This window comes from Alligator mississippiensis, chromosome 16, assembly GCF_030867095.1.
Source record: "Alligator mississippiensis isolate rAllMis1 chromosome 16, rAllMis1, whole genome shotgun sequence".
Taxonomy (NCBI): Eukaryota; Metazoa; Chordata; order Crocodylia; family Alligatoridae; genus Alligator; species Alligator mississippiensis.
Genome location: NC_081839.1, coordinates 6170242 through 6190593, shown reverse-complemented (window position 1 = coordinate 6190593; position 20352 = coordinate 6170242). Strand labels below are relative to the sequence as shown.

General features: G+C 44.9%; 1 protein-coding gene across 4 annotated transcripts in view; it reads left to right on the top strand.

Annotated features, from left to right (window-relative positions):
* The first annotated feature begins 2327 nt into the window (after window positions 1-2327).
* The window catches only part of MLLT1 (MLLT1 super elongation complex subunit), a 46721-nt gene continuing 28696 nt past the window's right edge, over window positions 2328-20352 (top strand). For 2 of the 4 annotated variants that reach the window (XM_059719820.1, XM_019485380.2), the window contains exons 1-3: window positions 2330-2451; window positions 6118-6298; window positions 8761-8843. In XM_059719820.1, the coding sequence (XP_059575803.1) occupies window positions 2440-2451; window positions 6118-6298; window positions 8761-8843 (276 nt within the window). In that variant the 5' untranslated portion in view covers window positions 2330-2439. Of the gene's footprint in view, window positions 2452-6117; window positions 6299-8760; window positions 8844-20352 lie in introns of all 4 variants that reach the window. The other 2 variants (XM_059719819.1, XM_006266812.4) reach the window with 2 other exon arrangements.

Here is a 20352-nt window from a genome sequence, read left to right as displayed (position 1 = left end):
AACACTTTTTTTTCCAAGGAGGATTTCACTTCTTGCAGAACAGAAACACCTGGGTGAGGCGAAGGACTAGCCCTCAGGATAGGATATGAGTAAGAAGTAATGCCCACAATCACAGTGATCAGTCACAACTCGGAGGGAGAGGTTCACAGATTCATATATTGTAAGGCCGGAAGGGACCTCGGAAGATCGTCGGGTCCAGCTCCCTGCGCCAAGCAGGAAAGATAACTGGGCGTCAGGGGACCCCAGCGAGGTGACTGTCTAGTCTCCTCTTGAAGATTTCCAGATCGCACCACCTCTGGAGGGAGGGGGCTTATTCCACAGTCTGGACACCCTGCCTGAGACGTTTTTCCTAATGTTGAGCCTGAATCTCTGGAGAAGAAGAAACAGAGCCTTAAGGCCCCTCCGTACCAGCAGGAAACCTAGAAAAGGAAGAAGCTTTCCCGCAAGAGAGAAGTTGAGAACTCTTCTCCATGTCCACTGGGGATAAGACAAGAAGTAATGCAATTAAACTGTGGCAAGGGAGACTTAGATTAAACATTTGGGGAAAAAAAACCCAACTAAGAATAAAGATAGTTAAGCACAGAAAGAGATTACCTAGGGAGGTTTTGGAATCTTCATTATTGGAAGTTTTTAAGAGCAGGTTCGACAAATATGTCAGAAACTGGTTTACATGGACCATGACTCCTAAAGGGTCTTCCACCCGCATTTTCAATGATTCACACAACAGCAAGTAGCAGAATTCAAACTGGAGGGGCACGGCAGGACACGGCATGCACTTTTTCAGTTGAGACTGAACATGTTGAGTCTTTCTTGCTTTGCTAACATCTGCCACAATGAAATAAAGTTTCTGCCTCCTGCATAATTTGGGCTCTTGGTTAATTGTCTGTAGACGTCACAAATCTCCCTCTCATTTCCACCTCTGCCTCTTGCTTGTGGGTTAGCATCGCACCATCACGCAGGCTGTTAGGTGTTTTTCGGAGTTCCCTCACACCATTCAACCAGCTGGTCAGAAGGACAAACGCCCGCCGCCTAAGGAACCGTATGCACTTGGCCTAACTTCTCCTGAAGCCGGTTTGCACGGGAAGAGGCACAAACGGCATCGCTGAGGCTAAGATCAAGGGAGAAAGGGGGCATCCGAACCTTGCATGTAAACCTATCAGGAATGTGGGCATAGTCCACCACGCAACATAGTAGCCCCTGCTAATTGGGGGAGCTAGGGAGCACAGGAACAACTAAATTCACGGGACAAAAAATACAAAGACAGGCCAGGAGAGCAGGTCACTGGTTCAAAAAGAGCGCACCAGGGACAGGGCTTGCACGTAGGATACCCGCTTGGGTGTGGGGAGTATCCAAAGCCCCAGACGGACGGTCTGGGAGGGAGGACAGAGAGAGCAGCACAGGCTGGACCATAGGGCGGCCATCGAGGGACGTCAAACATGGAGGCCGGTTGCATTGAGCGCGCAGCGATCACGTTCTTTCGACCCCTCTGAGCTGGAGGACATCTTTCGCTTGGGCGTTTTGAACGAAGGGCGATGTCGAACCGATTTTGAAGACCAGCGTTTAACGGCGGCAAGCAACCGCCGTAACGTAAGGACGTCATTAGGACGCACGACAAATAGGATCGCTGTCGGCATTGCAACGTGCTGGGCACGTGACCCACGTGCACGTGCGGGAGCTCCCCTTTTGCGGCCGCCCGTGGGCAGTCGCCGTGGCCCCCCCAGTCCGGGGGCACGCGGCGTTCGCGTTGGTTGGCATTCGCAGCACCCAGACCAACACGGGATGAATTAATCGAGCTATTAAAGTATGACGGCGGGCGCCTCACGCGAAAAGCAGAGGACCTAAAGGCGGCGATGGAAGGCAGAGCAGCCAGCGACCACCCCGCAGCTCTGCGCGGGCACGGTTCGGGCCTCGGCTCTTGCGCAAATGACTTCAGAATGGGTTTGGCCCTGACAAAGGTGTTACAATAAAAAGCAGCTGCAGCTTGGAGGCCATTGCATTGGGGAGCGTGGGGACTTTATGGGGCTCCCGCAGGGGAGCTAGGGGCCTGCTTCCCGCCCCCTCACAACCAGACTGGGACCAGGCGGCCCCGCCCCCTTCCGCCCCGGCCCCGCCCCCCGCGGCTGGCGCCGAACTTCACCTCCAGCCTCACCCCCCGCCCCCCCGTCTCCGATTGGCCGCCGCGCCCGCCACTCAGCGCGCGGCGGGTCTCCGGAGGCCCGCGGGAAGCTCCGCCTCCCCACCGCAGCCGCGGCTCCCATTGGCGGTGGAGGCTGCCCCTCAGGGGGGGAGCCCGTTTCCGGTTCCGCGGGGGGCGGCAGCGGTTGTGCCTGTGAGTGACACACAATGAGGCGAGCGGCCGCCGCGGGGCCGTGAGGGGCCGGGGCCGGGGCCGCGGCCGGGCCGAGCCGTGGGGAAGGGGGGAAAGCGCTGAGCCCAGCCATGGACAATCAGGTGAGGGGGGCGGGGGGGGCGCACGTGGCAGCGCGGGGCCCGCCGCGGGGGGAGGGGCGGCCGTGGTGCCCCCATCCCCTTCATGGCCGGGGGGAGGGGCCCCGCACGCGCCGTGGCTCCGCCCCCCCGGCATGGGGGGAGGGGCAGGGTATGGGGCCGTGGCCCCCCCCCACCCCTCCCTTCGGGGGCGGGGCAGCACCCGCACCCACCTCGTGTGGGGGCTGGGGTAAGAGGGGCTTACTGTCCTTGCCCCATCCTGGGGGTGGGGGAGGGGGTCCCCCCCAAAAAACTACCCACCGTGGTGGCGGGCGGGGGAGGGGTGGGGGTTTGCCCCCGTCCACAAGGGGGTAGCACGACTTTCTGCCCCCAGCATCCAGCTCTGCAGCATCTCCCGGCTTGGTCAGAAATGGCATCGTGATGGTCTGCCGCCCCAGTTTTAAGGGCCGGGCATCATCCGCAGCGGTGCTGGTGGGGAAGGGGGGAGCAGCGTGTAGCCTCAGTGCTGGCGCCGGGGTCCTGTCCTGCAAAACGGGGTGTTACCCCGCTCCCCCCGCATCCCTGCTGCAAGTTGGTCTTGCCAGGATCGCAGGCGGGCTGCGCCTCTCTCTTCCGAGCCGTATTTTTTTCCCATTTGCACACAATGTAATGTTGAAGCCTGAGTCTCTACAGGCCCATAAATTTACACGGGGAAGCTCAGCTAAGCTCTGGTGATTAATCCAGAAGTGACAGTGAACGGATCTAATTGTTGGTTTGGAAGCGGTTGGTGTTATCAAGCGGAGAAACCGGAGGTGAGAGTTCAAGGCCTTCGGTGAGAAGTCGCAGGACGTAGTCATTTGTGTCAACGAATAGGTTTAAATTTCATTTTATTGTAGGCAGCTGGGCAAAAATCGGATTCCCTGTATTTCCCAATGGAGCAAATTGAAATGTTTTGGGGGGGGGCATTTCATTATAGGGATCTTTTCAGCTATTGGTTTAAATCGGAGCTGCTCGACCCCTGACCTGAGAGCCGGATATGGCCTTCAGGGCTGCGTCATCCGGCGCTCTGTGTGGGTCTGGAAATTTGACATTGGGGTACTAGCGTCAGTTAACCCTGTCACTGCTTCCATGCATCTGGATCAGATCTGGGCCTTGCACAGCTGGATCGAGCCCATGGGTCAGATCCAGCCCACAAACTGAGTTGGTATCACTCATCTGGTCCTCGGAGCAAAAAGGTTGGGCACTCTTGATTTAAATCCTGATGATGGCTAATCAGACTTTTACCTAAAGAGAAGGTCAAGTACGATTTCCACTTTAAACTCCACTGTTGTTTTACATTTCACTTAGCTCTTCCTAACCTGATTTTAACTAAGAAATATATGGGATTTTTCAGTCATTTCAGCTATTATGAGAAACCTTTATAAATTGCAATTACCCTTCTCTGGAGTGGGGAGGTAATTGGATGCAGTAGCAAAATTTAAGGCAGGGTTACAGCTATTTAGTGCATGAAGCTATAGAATAGAATGGATCTGTTGGAAAGAATTCTTACTTGAATACCATGGGAATGATGTCAAGAGGTTTTGCCCACCGAGGTCAGGGTTTAGGCAGACTCTCGCTACTTGCATTATCTCATGCAAGGTTCCTTTGTTTTGAGTAAAACACGGTTTGTCTTTTTGTTGGAATCTCAAGATTTGTAAGCCTAGGCAAAGGGCACCTTTTTTGGGAGACAGACAGAGGGGACCTTAGTCTTTCATGCTGAGTTGTAGCCCATGGAGGTGACAGGACCAATGTGCAAAAGAACAAAATGATCTACTGAGAGAACTTAAAGACAACTCAGAAAAATGGTGGTTAAATGAGAGAGAGGGCCCCTGGCTTAGACTTGAGGGATCAACAGATATATGAAGATGTTTTATGTTGGAGCTGGTAGCCTAAATCAATACTCTTAAAATCATTTGACCCTTAATGAGTTGGTTTTTTTCAGTTAAGGAGCTGGATGAGAGCTTAGAAAATCATTGTTCAGTTCCTGGCTCTGCCATGGACTTCCTGTGTAATCTTCAGCAAGAAGCTTAGGCCAAGATTTTGAAAGGTGACCTGTGATTTTTCAAAAAGTGCTGAGCATGCACCCTTTGAAAATCACACTACTGTAAGCTATACTAAATTGGATGCTCAAAATCACTATTAACTATCTGTGCCTTAATCTCTGGTGTTGTTCTTTATAGGTAAAATGGGGATAATCTCTTTTCTGCTTCCTTTATTTGCTAGAATATCAGCATTTCAGGGCAGGGACTATCTCTAGCTACATATGTATTCAGTGCCTAGCATAGTGGGGACCCTGATCTAATTTTGGGGCCATGCATGCATGTGTAAAACAAATAGTGAGGAATAATTTTCCCGTTCAGAATGCCAGCTGACAGTTGACTGGGTCACACCTCCATTTTGAAATTGAAAACAAATACATTTTCCCTGTAAATCTTAGTTAAGTGGAAATAAAAATCAGAAGCTGTCCTTCCTTCATGTGAGTTTGAAGTTCCAGTCTCTAGCTTTGGGCATTTAAGTGCACTCTGAGATGATCATGGCTGCTGCTTTAGTTTGTATAATGTTCACACTTCTGGTCTAGTAAGTACATAGATAAGACTCTCAGGCGAGTTGTTTCTTCTGAACTCGTACTAAAAGTCTTTCAGTTTTCTGTGTGGTTAATTACACTGACCTGTCCTCTGCAGCATACATCTATCTCCTATAGTCTCCTAGGTGAAACAGATCTGCAGTAATATGTGCATCATCTTAATAAATTTCACCTGTTTCTTCCATGCTATATGTAGTAGCATTTTTGTTCCTTGAATAGAGCATTTGACTCACCTATGTCTATTGTTATCTGTTTAATATTAATTGGTTTAGCAGTTGCAGGTGCAGTTCAGCTGCCTCAAGTGTGGGAGGCTGCACAAACACACATGAAAGCATAGTTCCTGCCCTTAAGGAGTTTGATTTTTTTTTTTTCCTCAAAAGTATTTATGAAATATGTAGTAAATACTGTGGAACATCAGAGTTTTACTTTCTTGGAAATTACATGATTCTTTTGCTAGAAAATAGACACAATATTGCATTCATATAATTCCACATGAGCACAGTCCATGAAAATCAATCGGTGTATGAAACTTACAATGCAGCTAAACTGTCTTTAGTTCCTACGAGAACTTTAAAAACGGTAAATCAAGTGCTGTTGTAGTAAAAAAAAATGGCAACTTTAAAAATTGATGTGCACATAATCTAACCTAGTGATTCACAATCTAATATCTTTTTTTTTTTTTCTGCCAATGCTGAAAATTCTACCTGGGATCTGAAAATCAGATTGCTGTGGTCTGACATACCTATGATAAAGATTTTGTAATAAAAACTTAGCTGGTGATGCATGAGACAGAAAAGCCCATCTCTCTCCTATAACTGCATTGACTCTGCAGTGTTAGTTTCATCAAACTAAGTAGGTATGACTTGGAGACAGAATAGATTTATGGTGGTAGGAGCCATTTTTAAAATCACTTTTCTGACCGACTACAGCGTCGTTTTAGAGAATTTGTCTGGGTGTCATAGACATCTAATTTTCTTTAACAACTTACAGCTATGGATCTCAAAGCTGTGTAAAAGTGTCATCACTACTACATTAATCGTTATTCTGCACCTCTCTTCCCCTTCCAGTGCACAGTACAAGTGAAGCTGGAGTTAGGGCATCGAGCCCAGCTGCGGAAAAAGCCCACCACTGAAGGGTTTACTCATGACTGGATGGTATTTGTCCGTGGCCCAGAACAATGCGACATCCAGCATTTTGTGGAGAGGGTGGTCTTTCGGCTACATGAGAGCTTCCCAAAGCCGAAACGTGGTGAGTATATTTTGGGGAGTGTCTGGTTAACCAGCATTCAGTCTCCTTTGTATGGCTGGTCACTGTGCAGTCTAGATTTTCCCTTGCACTGTTAGGTTTCTGTAAAATATTTTCTTAAGGAGGAGCAAAACATAAATTGCATACACGCAAGCCTTGACCTTTGCAGGTGACTAAAATCCTTAAAATATTGGGTGAGAATGGGCCTAGGGACTCCTCTGTCTTTGTCACTGAGTAGCTTTCAGAATTTCTGCAAGTCCTGCCCTTTCACAAATGCCATTTTCAGCTCAGTACTTAGTATTGTAGTAACATAGTATTTAGCATCAGGATTGGTGACAGGCCTCATTTTCCTAAAATTCAATATATTTTGAAGTACCAGGTCAGGAAGACTTGGTCATGTAGGTATCTTATGGATACTGCCTTACAATGGTCATTTGAAGAGTCAATGCTGTGAAAAGTAACCTAAAAGGTTACAGGTTTTTTTTTTTTCTAATCCTGTACATCTTCTACACATGTTGACTGTATTTACTGCAAGTTAGTGCAATAAAATTGATATATGGTAAGCAACTGGGTTGCTGAACTGGAAGTTAATTTATCAGAAGCCTTGAGTAAAACTAACGATCTGTTGTGCTGGAATCCTTGTCAGCCAATGTAATTACTTTATAACAAACATCTATATTAGGATTGTATATCCTCTTTGCTAAGCAGATTGCTGTATTACCCTGCTCTAAAAACAGCAGTTTATTTCCCTTCTTGCTTCTCACTTGCCTGGTTAAGGTTCCTCATCTCCCAGCCTGCTTTTGACCAGAGAGAGGCTGGGTTATAGATTAATTCTGCAGCCCATCAATACTATGCCTAAGTTGGCCTGCAAGGTTGTGGAAAGTCACTTGCAATAACTTGGAGCAAGGGACTGCTGGCAAGGTTGTGCAGCGCAGTGAACACATGAGAATTATCGGAGAAAAAATTGTAAAAACAGTGTAGCAGAAGAACAAAAGCTGCCTGCTAAATAGTCTAAACCCTTCTTCTGAGATCATATGGGCACTGTTTGTTTTTTTTATGGTACGATTTTAAAGTGAAAACAGTTAAAATAGTCAAGCAGTTCTTATTTCAGGCATGCACTTCCCTGTTGTCGGAGCTTTTGTATCTGTTGGTATGTTTAGGACTGAGAATGACTTTTCCTATATTAGGGGAAATTAACTTGGTAGATGCTAAGTTTTAAGGGAAATATCACTTCCTAATCAAACCAATTCTTTGAAATACTTTAGAAATAAACAGTATAAAAGTATTTCAGTAATTTTCTCTAGTGATTTAACCGACTATTTACATTTACTGTAATGCATTAACTACGTTCAAGCATAAAAGTATCCTCCTTTCCTGAGATGAGAGTGGTCTGTTCCTGTTACGTCTCCAGTGGGACCACTTATGTACAAAATAGCACTGACTCCCTTCAAAGAGAGCTACACCCATCATGCCTCTGTTAATGGGACTTGCAGTGAAATGAGACTTTTGAGAGAATGAGAATAATTAAAAGTATTGGCCACAAAGGTGGCCTTAAGAATACATTTGAGGAGTATTATAAGTCGAATAGGACACATTTTATAAAACGCATCCCAGTATGCAGTAAGATTGGTTTCACCTTGCAGTTTGTGTCTGTGTGTGTCGTGTTGTCTGGGACTGAAATAACATACATGCTCTTTTGCTGCATACAGGCTGTGTTTTAATTCCTTCCATGTACATGCCACATACATAAAGCATTTCCTACTTGGTATGTTTCATTCTGGTGATGCGAGTTCTGCAGACTGCAGTTCTCAGTACATTTAACAGATCTACATTTTTCGAAGCAGACAACAGCCTAGATTCCCTAAAGAGGATCTACTGTCTCCAAACCGTTGCCATCATGGGCAAATGGTTCTAGAATCCTCTGAGTCAGATGCTAGTGTATACAAAGTGCAATGGCAAATAGCACAAAAGATTCCAGGTCCTAAAGATACAGAGATGGAAATAGGACAAGGGACTGGGGCCACGAGCAACAGATCCTTACTTAGCCAGGGAATCTTCATCCTGTTTGCTCAGGTTCCGTGTTGGTGGTGTGTAGTTTACTCCGTGTCAGAGTTGACATTTGGTATCATGAGCTCTGATGTTGTGTACTTTGGGGGCAGGTTGTTTAACCGCTTATTTCTTCAGGTGTAAAATGCATGCAGCATTTACCTGCAGGCTTGCTGTGAGATTTGATTGCACTGACTAGAGGAACTGCTAAATTTTCTTTTTCTTGTGAGAGGAGTCAGGGAGAGGTTTTCCTTTCTCTTGTTAAACACCTGACCGTCTGGTTCGGTTTATCATAAAGGTCAGTGTTTTGAATGATCTCTGCATTGTAAGAGGCCCACTTCTTATCCTTGTAATTATTTTGGTCTCAATTAATTAATGTTATGTTATACTTGAAGCTAATGTTTTTGCTTTTTTTTCAGTGTGCAAGGAGCCCCCTTACAAAGTGGAGGAGTCTGGCTACGCTGGCTTCATTATGCCCATTGAAGTATATTTCAAAAATAAGGTAGAGTCCAAGGTCTTGTCTAATTGTCTTGAGCTGTTGCCAGACAGCTCCACTATCTGGTAAAAACGGACCTGAATTCTCCGACTCTTTTACATGTATTTGTTTATTACACTAATAAATAGAACTTGACTGTGAGAGTTGGAAGTGGCAGCAAACTTTCTGCCACTTGAGAAAGAAAACTTAGTGTCCGATAACAGGGTGGAGTTCATTTAAATCAAATAGATTGAAATCACTGTTTAGGAAGCCTTGATTTAATCATTGTTTCTACAAAAAGTGCGTTTGTGTTGTTTGATATCCTCTGTTCCAGGGGTTCCCAACCGTTTTATGCTGAGGGCTTGCAAACCATGGACCGGCAAACTGCGGACCAGAAGTGACTGGCATACTGTGGGCAGGCAGCCAACCCTTTTTTACGCTCAGTATAAAAAAAGGTTGGCTGTCGGTCTGCAGTATGCCGGTCACTTCCAGTTTGTGGTTTGCCAGTCCACGGTCACTTACAGTCTGCAGCAGCCAACCCTGTGGCCCGGGGGGGTTGGGAACCCCTGCTCTATTCGTTTAACTTCTTGAAACTTTGCACTTTTAGAGAGAGGCAAGGCCTTGACTCTATGCACACAAACTTGCAGAGAGACAAGAGGGCTGATCAGTAGGCCTGTGCGAAGCAGCTAGTATTTGCTTCGGGTTCAGCCGATTCGGGGGACAGCAGTTTGATTCGGTGATTTGAATCGCTGTCCTGATTCGATTCGGCTGAATCTGATTTGGAGATTCAGCAACAGCCGAATCTCCGAATCGGCCAGATCAGGCCCATCCCCCACCCCTCTCCCAGCCTGGCAATGGCCACCCTGTCTGCCCCAGTTCGTGGCAGTTGGGGGGGGGGGGGGGGGAGCCCTGGCTCAGCAGGTGCTGTTGGGCAGGGGGTGATCCCCGCTGACCCCCACTGCCCCCTGCTGCATGGGGGGCTCTGCGTGAGCCCCTGAATTCCCCCGCCCACGTGCCCCTCATGAGCCAGCGCTGGCCCTTTAAGGGGGAAAAAAAAAAAAGACCTGAAGAAATCCCAGGGCTCGCCACTCCTGCCAGCTGGGGGCAATCCCTGCTGCCCCCCACCACCTGGGGGCTCTGAGCCCCCTGAAGCCCCAAGGCAGCACCAGGAGCGGTGAATCTTAAGATTTTTCTTGGCTTTTTTTTTTTCTCTTAAAGGGCTGGAGCCCTGGCAGGTGGGGCACCTGTGGGGGGGCTGGGAGAGTGGGGGGGGTCTGGGAGGCTTGTGCAAAGCCCCCCATGCAGTGTGGGGCAATGGGGATCGCCCCCCACCCAGCAGCACCTGGTGAGCACTGGGACTTTTTTTTTTTTTTAAGTACTGGGAGCTGGGGTGGGCGGGGGTAGCCATGGGGGGACTGGGGGCATGGGGGGGGCTGGGGGAGCGGGCGGGGGTCAGGGTGGTGGCAGGGGTCCCCCCATGGTCTCTTCTCCCATCCCCTGCCCCTAGTACTTATCAGCTCTGAGTGGCTGCAGCTCCCTGCTGCACCAGGGACTGTCCGAATCATCAAAGCTCTCCGAATCTTTGCCAAAGATTTGGGGATCTTTGCATTGATTTGGACCTTTTAATTGGTCCCCTGATTCAATTCGGATTGGGAGATTTGGCCCCTGAATAGGGCCAAATCTCCTCTGAATCAAATCACCATCCAAAGCTTTGCACAGCCCTACTGCTCAGGCCTGTTATTTCTCATCTCCATATACTGCTGTCAACAAGGATGTTATCTCTGGAGACAAATCCAGAGTTTGAGAACTGAAACTAAGCATCACAGAGATGCTTAATGGGATCTTCTAGACTGATCACCGATTCCTGTTGGGTACAGTGGTTTTCTTTGATCTTTACTAATCAGTAGAGGAGCCTCTGGGAACCCCATACACTTGGGCCCGTGATACAGTTCATGGCCTGTTGTGACCTATTTATAAAACTTTTCTAAAAAGGTTACATGAATATAGTGTCTCAAGCAGTATATGATTAGAAGTTATAATCCCTATTCCATGATGATATGTTTGAACTTTAACGTATCTGAAGTGAAAACTATCTTTATATAGGCTTATTTAAAAAGAAAATGCATCTTAAAAATGCAATTAAATAAAATAAAATCTGATTTTTTTTTTTTTGATTTTTTTTTTTTAATAATTGTTGAGTTTTGTCCATCCTGTCCAATAATAGTGCAATATGGAAAAGTAACATAAGGATAGCCTGGCAGGTTGAGGGCTTGTCTACACCCAGGTTTAGTACAGTTAAAGTGATACAGTTCCTTTAGTCAGAAGAATAGCTACAAAAATCTATAAAACTGCTTATATCAATATTTTCATGCTATACAAGAGTAAGCTATGCCAATGTTGGGCACCACTGTTTTACTTGTGTGAATGCATCCATGCTTTGGGATATGCCAGCATAATTGTGTTGGTTAAAAATTAAACCTAACCTAAATATCTGTCAGTATTTAGGTCCAAATCTAAGATTTGTGGACCTGTGGTATAGAAATTCAGCCTGTAATAGATGCTGTCAATCTGATTTCATGTTTATTCCAAAAAAAATTCTAAGGATCTTAAATCTTAAAACTGTTAACAAAATATGAGAATTAAAACATGGTATTAAGAGCACATGGTAAAGATAAATGTTAGGTTTGCCTCAAAAGTCATGGAAGATCCCAGAAACTAGCAATTTGTCAAACTATTTTGTATTATGTGCACAATTTTAAATTAACTGCTTTGTTGAGATTTGAATTGGAAGCTTTCTTCTTCCTTTTTCTTGCCATGAAAAAGAAAGTGTGACAGTTACTTTATTATAGATATAACTGGTACAACCCCAGAAAAGCTAGAAAAAAGAAAAGTTAAGTTACTGAACAGGTTACACTGTCTATTTTGTTGCCCAGAAGCAGAGGTCTTACCTTACGTAAGACTTGCCTTAAGTCTACCTAACCTACCTTGCAGGATCTCGTTAACTAAAATGCCTCTCCTCCCCAGACTTATCAGGTTACCTCTACTTTCTTCCTACTTCACCACAATATCTCATCACAATGCTATTAGTTGTGAACACTTTTGAAGTAGTTTGATGCTTGTCTATTAGTTTCCCTTTAACTCTGTAGCCTTTGGAGCACAAACCTTTGTTTCTGAGCCAGTAATAAGCCGGTTAAGGATTCTGACACACTTCCCGTTGTGCACCGCAGGGGACCTCCTTTGTTGGACTGTGGAGGATTTTGTGTGTGTGTGTCAGCCAGAGGCAGACTGTTCTAAGGCTAAAAGAAGCAGTCTGTGGGGTGAAAAGAAAAGTGGGCAGTAGAAGTGGGTAAAGAACGAGGGTTGGTGATAGAAGCAATTTTGCTAAACATAAGTACTGAAAAATTAAAGCAATGAAACTTAGCAGGCTTTTAAAATGTTGAGAGTACCCATGTGACATTTGGTGTTTTACAGTGGGAATACCCCCACCCCCTGTTTTATGTCCTACCTTCTGAATCAGTGTTCACCTTTTAAAGGTCTAGACAAAAATGTGCTCTGCAAGATGGCTTCCAACTTTTGGCATGGATGAGCTGTCATTCATTTTCTCTTCTCCTTTGTGGCCTATGTTTTCTTTGCTTCTGTTGATCCTTGTTCTACTCAGTCTTCTGCTCCACTTGCATTCTTCCTTGACTTTCCATGTAGCCCCTGGTCTTCCATGCTTCTATTCTCTACTTTCTCGTGCTATGATTATCTGTATTCTCCTATGTGCCCCCTCCCCCCATGGCTCTTCTCCATATTCCTTTATGTTCCCTGTCTCTATCTGATTCACTTTCATATTCACCTGCTCCGCATAGCCTATGGGACTGCCACTTTCCTTAAAGGTAGCTTGGTTTCTCCTTTTTTGAGAACAGTGAGAGATGGTGGCCGTCTTTGCCACGGACTATTTTAGTTCCTTCGTTTAGGTATGTGGGGCACAGTGGCCATCTTAACTGAGGGAAGCAGGTTGCGCTGTCCTATCAAAAGCAGTAGGAACTGGAAATCATTTTAGGAGACAGCATTTCTTTGAGATTATTTTTCTCTCTCATCCCAAGAAAGTACATTTTCATTTAATAACAATGGCAAGGGGGAGGGGGGAAACCCACCTTTAATTCTACGAGTGTCTTTACTAAAGCTACCCATTGTATCAGATCTACTATTTACCTCTCTTAGTTTTTGTTCACATACATGTGTTTTAAGACAATCACAACTCTAGCCTGTCACAAATTTTAACAACGCATCAATTTCAGATGTTTTTTGTTTAAAAAAAAATTAGTAAAAGAAAGTAAGAAAACTACTGAAAAGTCAAATGTCATTTCAAGTAACTTTCTATGAAGTTTCATACCAAAGGATTGCTTATATGGAGAGAGAGAGGAACAGAACAAGAAATTTTAATCGTTATATGGAAAGAAGAGAAACAGGAAGCAGAAATAGTAGTGGCTTAAAGAAGAGAATGTTTTCTTGCTGACATATTAAGGTACAAACTAAAATATTTGCTACTTAAGGGCTCTTTTCTTGCTTTGATCACTAGGCTAACCTATTAATGCTGATGGCTGGCCAGCTGCATCTTGTGGACCATGTGTAGTCCTGAATTCATACCGTAGCCTATGGCTCATAATTATACATGAAATTTGGCACTTGTCTCTTCTTTGGCAACCCTGTTTTAGCTGAATCAGAAGTTAAGGGTTTGAATTGAGAGTTGGTGGTTGTGGCTGATGTTTTTCTGGAGGTGAGAGTAGCTGGTCACAATAGTTGCTTCTCAACTTAAAATCATCTGTTAATTTTAGAAAGTCCTCGTGGTTGAAAGGTTTTCTTCTGGTGACTGAGAGACGGTCTTCAGCTTTGGCCTGTGTACTGCGTTCCTGTGGTGAACAAAGGGTTTGGCCTACTTAACAATAAACTTTTAAAATGAGGGGAAAACTGTGAAGAGGTGATGAATTCCTCATCTGTATATGGTGGTCATCTTTTTCATGTTTGCCAAAATGGTTTAGTTCCAAATCTTTTAATTTTCCCATTATCTTTACCCTTCCTCATTTGGCCGCTAAGATGGTAGGTAGTGGTGGTTGAAGCCAGCATGTTCTTTGACATGGCTAATGAAACATGCCATATGTTGCTGGAGCATCTTTTTCTTTGAAAATATCTTTAATGAGCTTCTTCAGGGACTTTGGCTGTGCTGATGGAAGTGTGCCTGTCAGTCCTCCTCCTTTGTGCATGAAATGCTTTATTTTTTCATTGGCCCTGTGAAATGGGAGAGCCAGCACCAGCGCCAGAACGTGTGCCCTTTTGGTGCCTTTCTGTCTGAGACAGCCGAGCCTGCAGAGTATTAAAGTGATATGGGAGCTTTTTCATCTGCTCTTGTGCACTGCCTTGACAGTGAATATGCTCACCTTCCCCCCAAACTCTGATTCGGCTCATCTCTTGTGAGTAGGTGCAGGTTTTTTACTGTTATCCATTTGTCTTCCATAAAAACCCTTGCTCATTTGAAGCTAAGGGGTACGTAATCTTGAGCTGTCTTCAGTGTAAGATTAGCCCCTCTGTGGGCAATAAGCCTTCCATTCCATAAAGGGTCCTTTCATTTGACAATCTCATACTGGGGGTCAGTTAGAGCTCTTGCCGTTACAGCCCAGTCCAAAAAAAAGAACTGGGGGATCCGAGCAGGTTACATGAGAGCGTCCTGTGAAGGCACAGTTGACGTATAGTGCTAAATCATTTGAGATTGTTGTACTGAAATTGTTAGCTTGCCCATTTCTATTTTTAAACCCTTTGTGTTTCTTCCTGTAATGAGGGCTGCCGTTGGTAGTTTCTAGGGGTTGGATCAGTGTGAGCTGGGTTCAGTGAATACTTTGCAGTCTTTCCAATCTCTTTCCCTAAAAATTTGGCAGTATTAAAATATCTCACAGCCTCTTTGTTGTCTCCAAACGCATCTCTCAGAACAGAACACACTAAAATCTTGAGCATAAATTATGAGTCTGAGTTAGTTTTTCAACTTCTGTTACGCTGTGGGTCCTGACCAAATCTGATTACAAAAATAAAAGCTAAAGAGTGAAGCATGGTTTCATGTTATGCCAAAATCAGATAGAGGATCTTAGTATGACAGGGGTAATAAACCATTCCATTAAAGAAGTATGCAAAGTTTACCATCTCTTTTTATTTTTAAACCCTGCAATTGAGAGAGAAGACTTCCAATATTTACATAATGCATATATACACAATTAGTTTTTCCCCTGTTAATAGAGAAGAGACACGGATGGGGGAAAAGCAATACAGTACCAATTGAGTTCTTTATCAAATGTTGTTTGTTTAAATGATCAGTTTTTATTTTGACTCCAACATTTGTTCTAAAAAAAAAATAAATCTTGGATTAGCCAGTCTCCTTTAAAATTGCATCGGGTGATCAAACGGTGGCATTAAGGGGGAGAAAAGAATGAAGCTGAGCCAAGAAAAACTCAAGCTAAGTATTGGGAATCTTCTTGTCAGTAAAATGTATTAGCTTGTGGTTCAGTGTCTTGGGGGAAGCTGTTGGACATCCTATTTTATTGCAGCATTGTACTGAACAAAACATTTTGATATGTCATGGGGAGCACTTTTACACAGGCCAGGGTGCAAAGGGATAGATGTGACCTCTTTTCTCAGTCGCTTCATCATAGCACAGGGGAAAAATGTGAAAGGAGTTTAATTTATCATCTCCTCTGTGCTCGAGACTCATGCATGTTGTGATGTTGTTTTTTATCACGGTTGCTGTTTTTTGTCAGCCCTGCGGCATTTATAGTGTGTTACTGATCAGGCAAGCGGTATATTTTTTCCTTTTGTTCTCATCTTAAATCCATACTTATTGGTTATTTTCTCTCTTTTTCTTGTTGAATGATCTGGGTTTTGTTCAATACCTTTCTTAAAAACAAAAATGGCCTCAGTGAATGTACTTCCTTGCACACTCCTCATTCTGCCTGACAGAGGCACACTATCAAATTCAGTTGCTTCCCTAGCTGGGGCAGCATCTTCCTTGGCTTTTGTAAATTAGCAGCTAATTAGATGCCTGCCTTGGTTTGAAGACTATACTACAAAAGTGTACTTGCTCCTCCATGAAGGTAATTGACCCCAAACTAGACTTGCTAATACTGTCATCTTTAATTTTTTTATTTTTATAGAACTGTCCCGAAAACAATTGCATATATGCAAAATATGATTTTAAAAATTAAAAAAAAAATTAAAAATTACTTAAAGCTGTAAAGTAAACTTAAGAGAGAAGCTAATAGTAACACCTTATTGCTTTTTAAAAGAAAGACAAGAAAAGTTAGAAGAAAAGGGTTATAGGCTTTCAATACTTTGAAACTCATTTTACAGACAAAGTATGGTTCCCACCTGTGGAGCTGTGTAAGTATAGTCTGAGTGACGAAGAAAAAATCAAGTATTTGTCTGTTGGCTGGTGAGAGATTATCCCTTTGCTGTAATATACTGTAGGGAATGTAGCTAGGAGCAATGGCCTCGAACTGAAGAGGAAATTTAGGTTGGAGATTAGAGGAACTTTCTGACTATAAGGGTGGTTAATCATTGGAACAGGCTGCCTAGAAAAGTTTTATTTCCATACATCCCTGGGTTTTTTCAAGAGCAACAGGCACTTGGCTGGGATGGTTTAGTTGGGGATTATCCTGCCTTGAACAGGGGTCTGGATGAGATGATCTCATGAGTAGAGCCTGGTTTAAATTGTGGGCCCAGCTCGCGGCATGGCAGCTTCTTTAATCTTGCTGTCCCCCCTGTCACTGGTTGGCGGAGGGGCTCTGTTGCCTTCGCTGCTTGCTCCTGATGGCTCAGGGGCAAAAACCACAGTTTTAAATATGCCATCGTTTTTGCCCCCTGCCACTTGCTGCTGACTGGGTGGGAGGCAGAAACTGCGGCATATTTAAAACTGCTATTTTTTGCCTCCCAACCATTGGGAGCAAGAAGTGAGTGGCGGGGCCCCCCTCCACCAGTCAGAAGTAGGGGGTGTATAGGGGGAAGGTCAAGATTAAAGAACCTGACGTGCTGCAAGGTAGGCCTGTGATTTAAATCCAGCCCTACTCATGAGGTCCTTTCCAGCCCTACCTCCCTATGATCCTATACCTGCTCTTCTTTGAATGATGCTTTGCATTTCTAATTCTGTCTTGGATCAGCTCTTCTCTTAATAGAGATCTTGGTTTTCCTGCACTAGAAATCCTATCCCTGGAATATTTTAAAACAACAATACAATGTCTGTTCTGTGATTTATACTGCTTTGTGTTGTATGGTTTTGTGATTATTAAGTCACTAGCTCTGTGTTTATCAATATTCTGGGGAAATGGGAATAATCCAGTAGTGCCTCGAGAGGGTAAGAGTGCTTTTTGAGGTCCCCAGACACTATCAGCATGCTGGGCTGTGAACAGTAAAATGTCCTATTACTCGCATCTGGGTGGGGAGCAGGCCAAACGAATTCCCCAGGTGTGGATGGAGAGGTTCCATCTATGTGGCAAAGTTGCAATAAATGACCAAGTGAAGTACTACTAGATACCATTATTGAGTATCCCAGTGCTCCTTCCTTATCGCTTGCATTTCAGTAGATTTCTCAAATCATTTTTGAACTCTGTGCACACACATCCTGCAAAGTTCTTCTTCTCTTGATTGGTGTGTGGGACTAAGCACTCGCATGGACCAATGTGGAACGGAAGAGGGGATTTTGACCAAGGGCAGTGTTGAATCCTGGCCCGTATGAAAAGTGCCCACAGAGAGCCTTAGCCCTTTTACTTCCAGACATCTTAAAATGTCAGCAGTGAGAAATGGGTGGTAATAATTGGCAGGATGCACATGGAGGCTAGAACAGTAGGGAATGAAGCCTAAGTTGACTGAATAGTTGACAGGTGGAGAGATCAGTTGGGTGGGGGAGAGAAGCAGTTATAAATTGTTTGGGACAGTTTCAGTTTTGTAGTGTATGTGCTGGCCTGTTCCTCTGATAGCGTATCCAAATTAAAGAGCTCAGTCCATGTGGAAGAGACAGAAGTGATTTGCCCAAAGTCAGAGAGAATGGTAGAGGTGGGAATTGAGTGCTACCCTGCTATATTCAGTGCCTGTATGGTGCAGGTTTTGCTTCAGTTCTTTGTAATAGGTGGGAACTTTTATCCATAGCTTTTAGCTTATTTATCCTAACATGGGTTAGGATAGATACCTGGTAGAGGCCTTTGGATGCCCGAAGGGTGTTATAAGTACTGACTCCTGCAAGTTTACGTATACTAATTTTGAAAACAGACAGGATAACTTTGGTTCCTCATTTGCCGTGCATCACGGGATAACGGTCCTGAGTTGCCAGCAGCTTCTGCTGTATTCTGGGCCCGCTGATTCCTTGTGGCAAAGGTTGCAAAGCATTTCTGAAGCAATTCCACAGAGGTTGCGTTGTCTGAGTTTCTCTTCATTGTCTACTTAAGTGACATGAGGCAGTTGCATACCCATGGGATCTTTTATTCCAGAATTAACAAGTCTACCCATATATTTTTATATATGAAGTTTATCAGACCTCAGGGTACCCTCTCAGCAGCTAGGGTTACCCAGCAAGCAGGAAGCAGGGTGTGCAGTGTTTCTTAAAGGCTCTGATACAGAACACGTCTCTTGACACCAACAAGAAAAAATTGCATCCTTCACTGCACCATCCTCACTGAACATATTTTTTCATTTTCCTGTTACTGCTTTTTTGTATAGCTCTGAAACACTAACTGTAAACTGCTCTTCCAAACTTAACTCCAGGGCCTTCTGTAATAAAACCCTGCCTTATGCAGGGTTTTGACATTTTTCTTTTACCTGAGATCCTTGTGCCATATTTGTTTGCCTATATGTCTGCCCATGTGAGCTGGGGACCAATAATTTGACTCTCATGTTGGCTTATGGATACCATTTAAAAAAAAAAAAAAAAAAAGCCAGCTGTGATTACAGATGTTGGTTCTCAGGTTGACAGTGGTTTAATTTTTAAAGGAAATGGCTTCTTCAGACACTCCTAACCCTCTAGCAAGCTGCAAGAATCAGCGTGGTTTGATGGGAGCTGACACTTCATTAGGTTGCCTGAGAATACATCAACTTGGAGTGTAAAGGCCCAGAGAGTCTATTCTCCTGTAACAGCTGTGAGTGCAGTGGGAAATGAAGCTGTTGTGTGAGGCTGTTGTGAACTATGGAAAATGAGGCATCTCTGAAGCTGCTAAATGTTATGCACGGAACAAGATGTGCATGGGGGTACTTGTGCACTGTTGAAAGTGCACATAACCTCAGAAGGATTCTCTTTGCTTTGCTCACTAGCATTTCACAAAGCACTCAGGAACTGAACTATGCCTGTCCAGGGTGAGAAGCATGTGCAAAGTTTGAGGCATTAGGAGGCGATATAAGGATTGCTGCTGTGCTAATGAGCACAAGAGGGAAGGCAAAGCATATGGCACAGCCATTAATGAGATCTGGTACCATAGAAATGAAGTTTTCAGCTATACTGAGAGCACCTTGAGCAGAGCTGCCCCTAGGGATGTGCGGGGCCCAGGCATATCAGCCTGTGTGGGGCTTGTGCGGAGGGAAGTGGTGGGTAGCCAGCAGCCAGGGGGGTAGGGGGTTGGTGGTGAGCATCCAGCATGGATTGGGGGTGTAGGAGGGGGAGCGACGAGCAGCCAGAGTGCAAGGCCAGTGGTGCGCAGCAGCCACACAGAGTGGTGGTGCCCTCAGGGCCCATACAGCACTGTCCATGGGCCCCCCCAAAGTGCGAGGCCTGTGGTGGTTGCCCCAATTTGCCCCACCAAGGGACAGCTCTGCCCTTGAGGCTTGTGAGAATTCATTGCCACATGGAAGAACACACAGTTTATCAATGAATTCCTTACATCAGGAGGTTGGAGCTTGCCTGTGACACTTGCTTGGTCAGTTTTTGTAGCATCTGTTTTGGAAAGCTCTGAAAGTTGAAGTACGAAAAAGAATTCAGCATGGTGATGGTAGCTTTTCCCTGTAAGTACCTAATCAAACCACGAGCATGGAGTGGGGAACCTAAACTTGAATGCTGAGATTGCTGAAACTTTCTCTCCCTACCCCTGCAAAATGGGAGTGAGATACTGGTCTGGAGCAGACCCCTGTTGAAAGAAAGATGATATACTTGTTCACCTGGATCCTTAAGGCTTTGGACTGCCATAGTGAATAGGACATATACAGATGGTTGCTACATGTTGCTGTAGGGACCTGGTCAGCAAATTCAGTGCCTGTGGCAGTACTAGGGAGTAGAAAAGCATTTGAAATTGCGGTATCAAAGGTATGGCCTTAAGGCAGTAGAGGAAGGTTTCCCCTCTTCCCAGAGACCACTGCCTTTGCAATAAGATGACAGAATCCTTTCTTGTTGCTATTATTACTGCCAGGCCTACATATATGGCTTGTTGGACATTCCTCCTTACTTCTTTATCCATAGAGCAGTGTAAAGACCACAGCAAATAGCGGTATAGGTGCTCTGTTGGTGAACTACCTTTGTTAGGAGGACACCCCTTGCAAT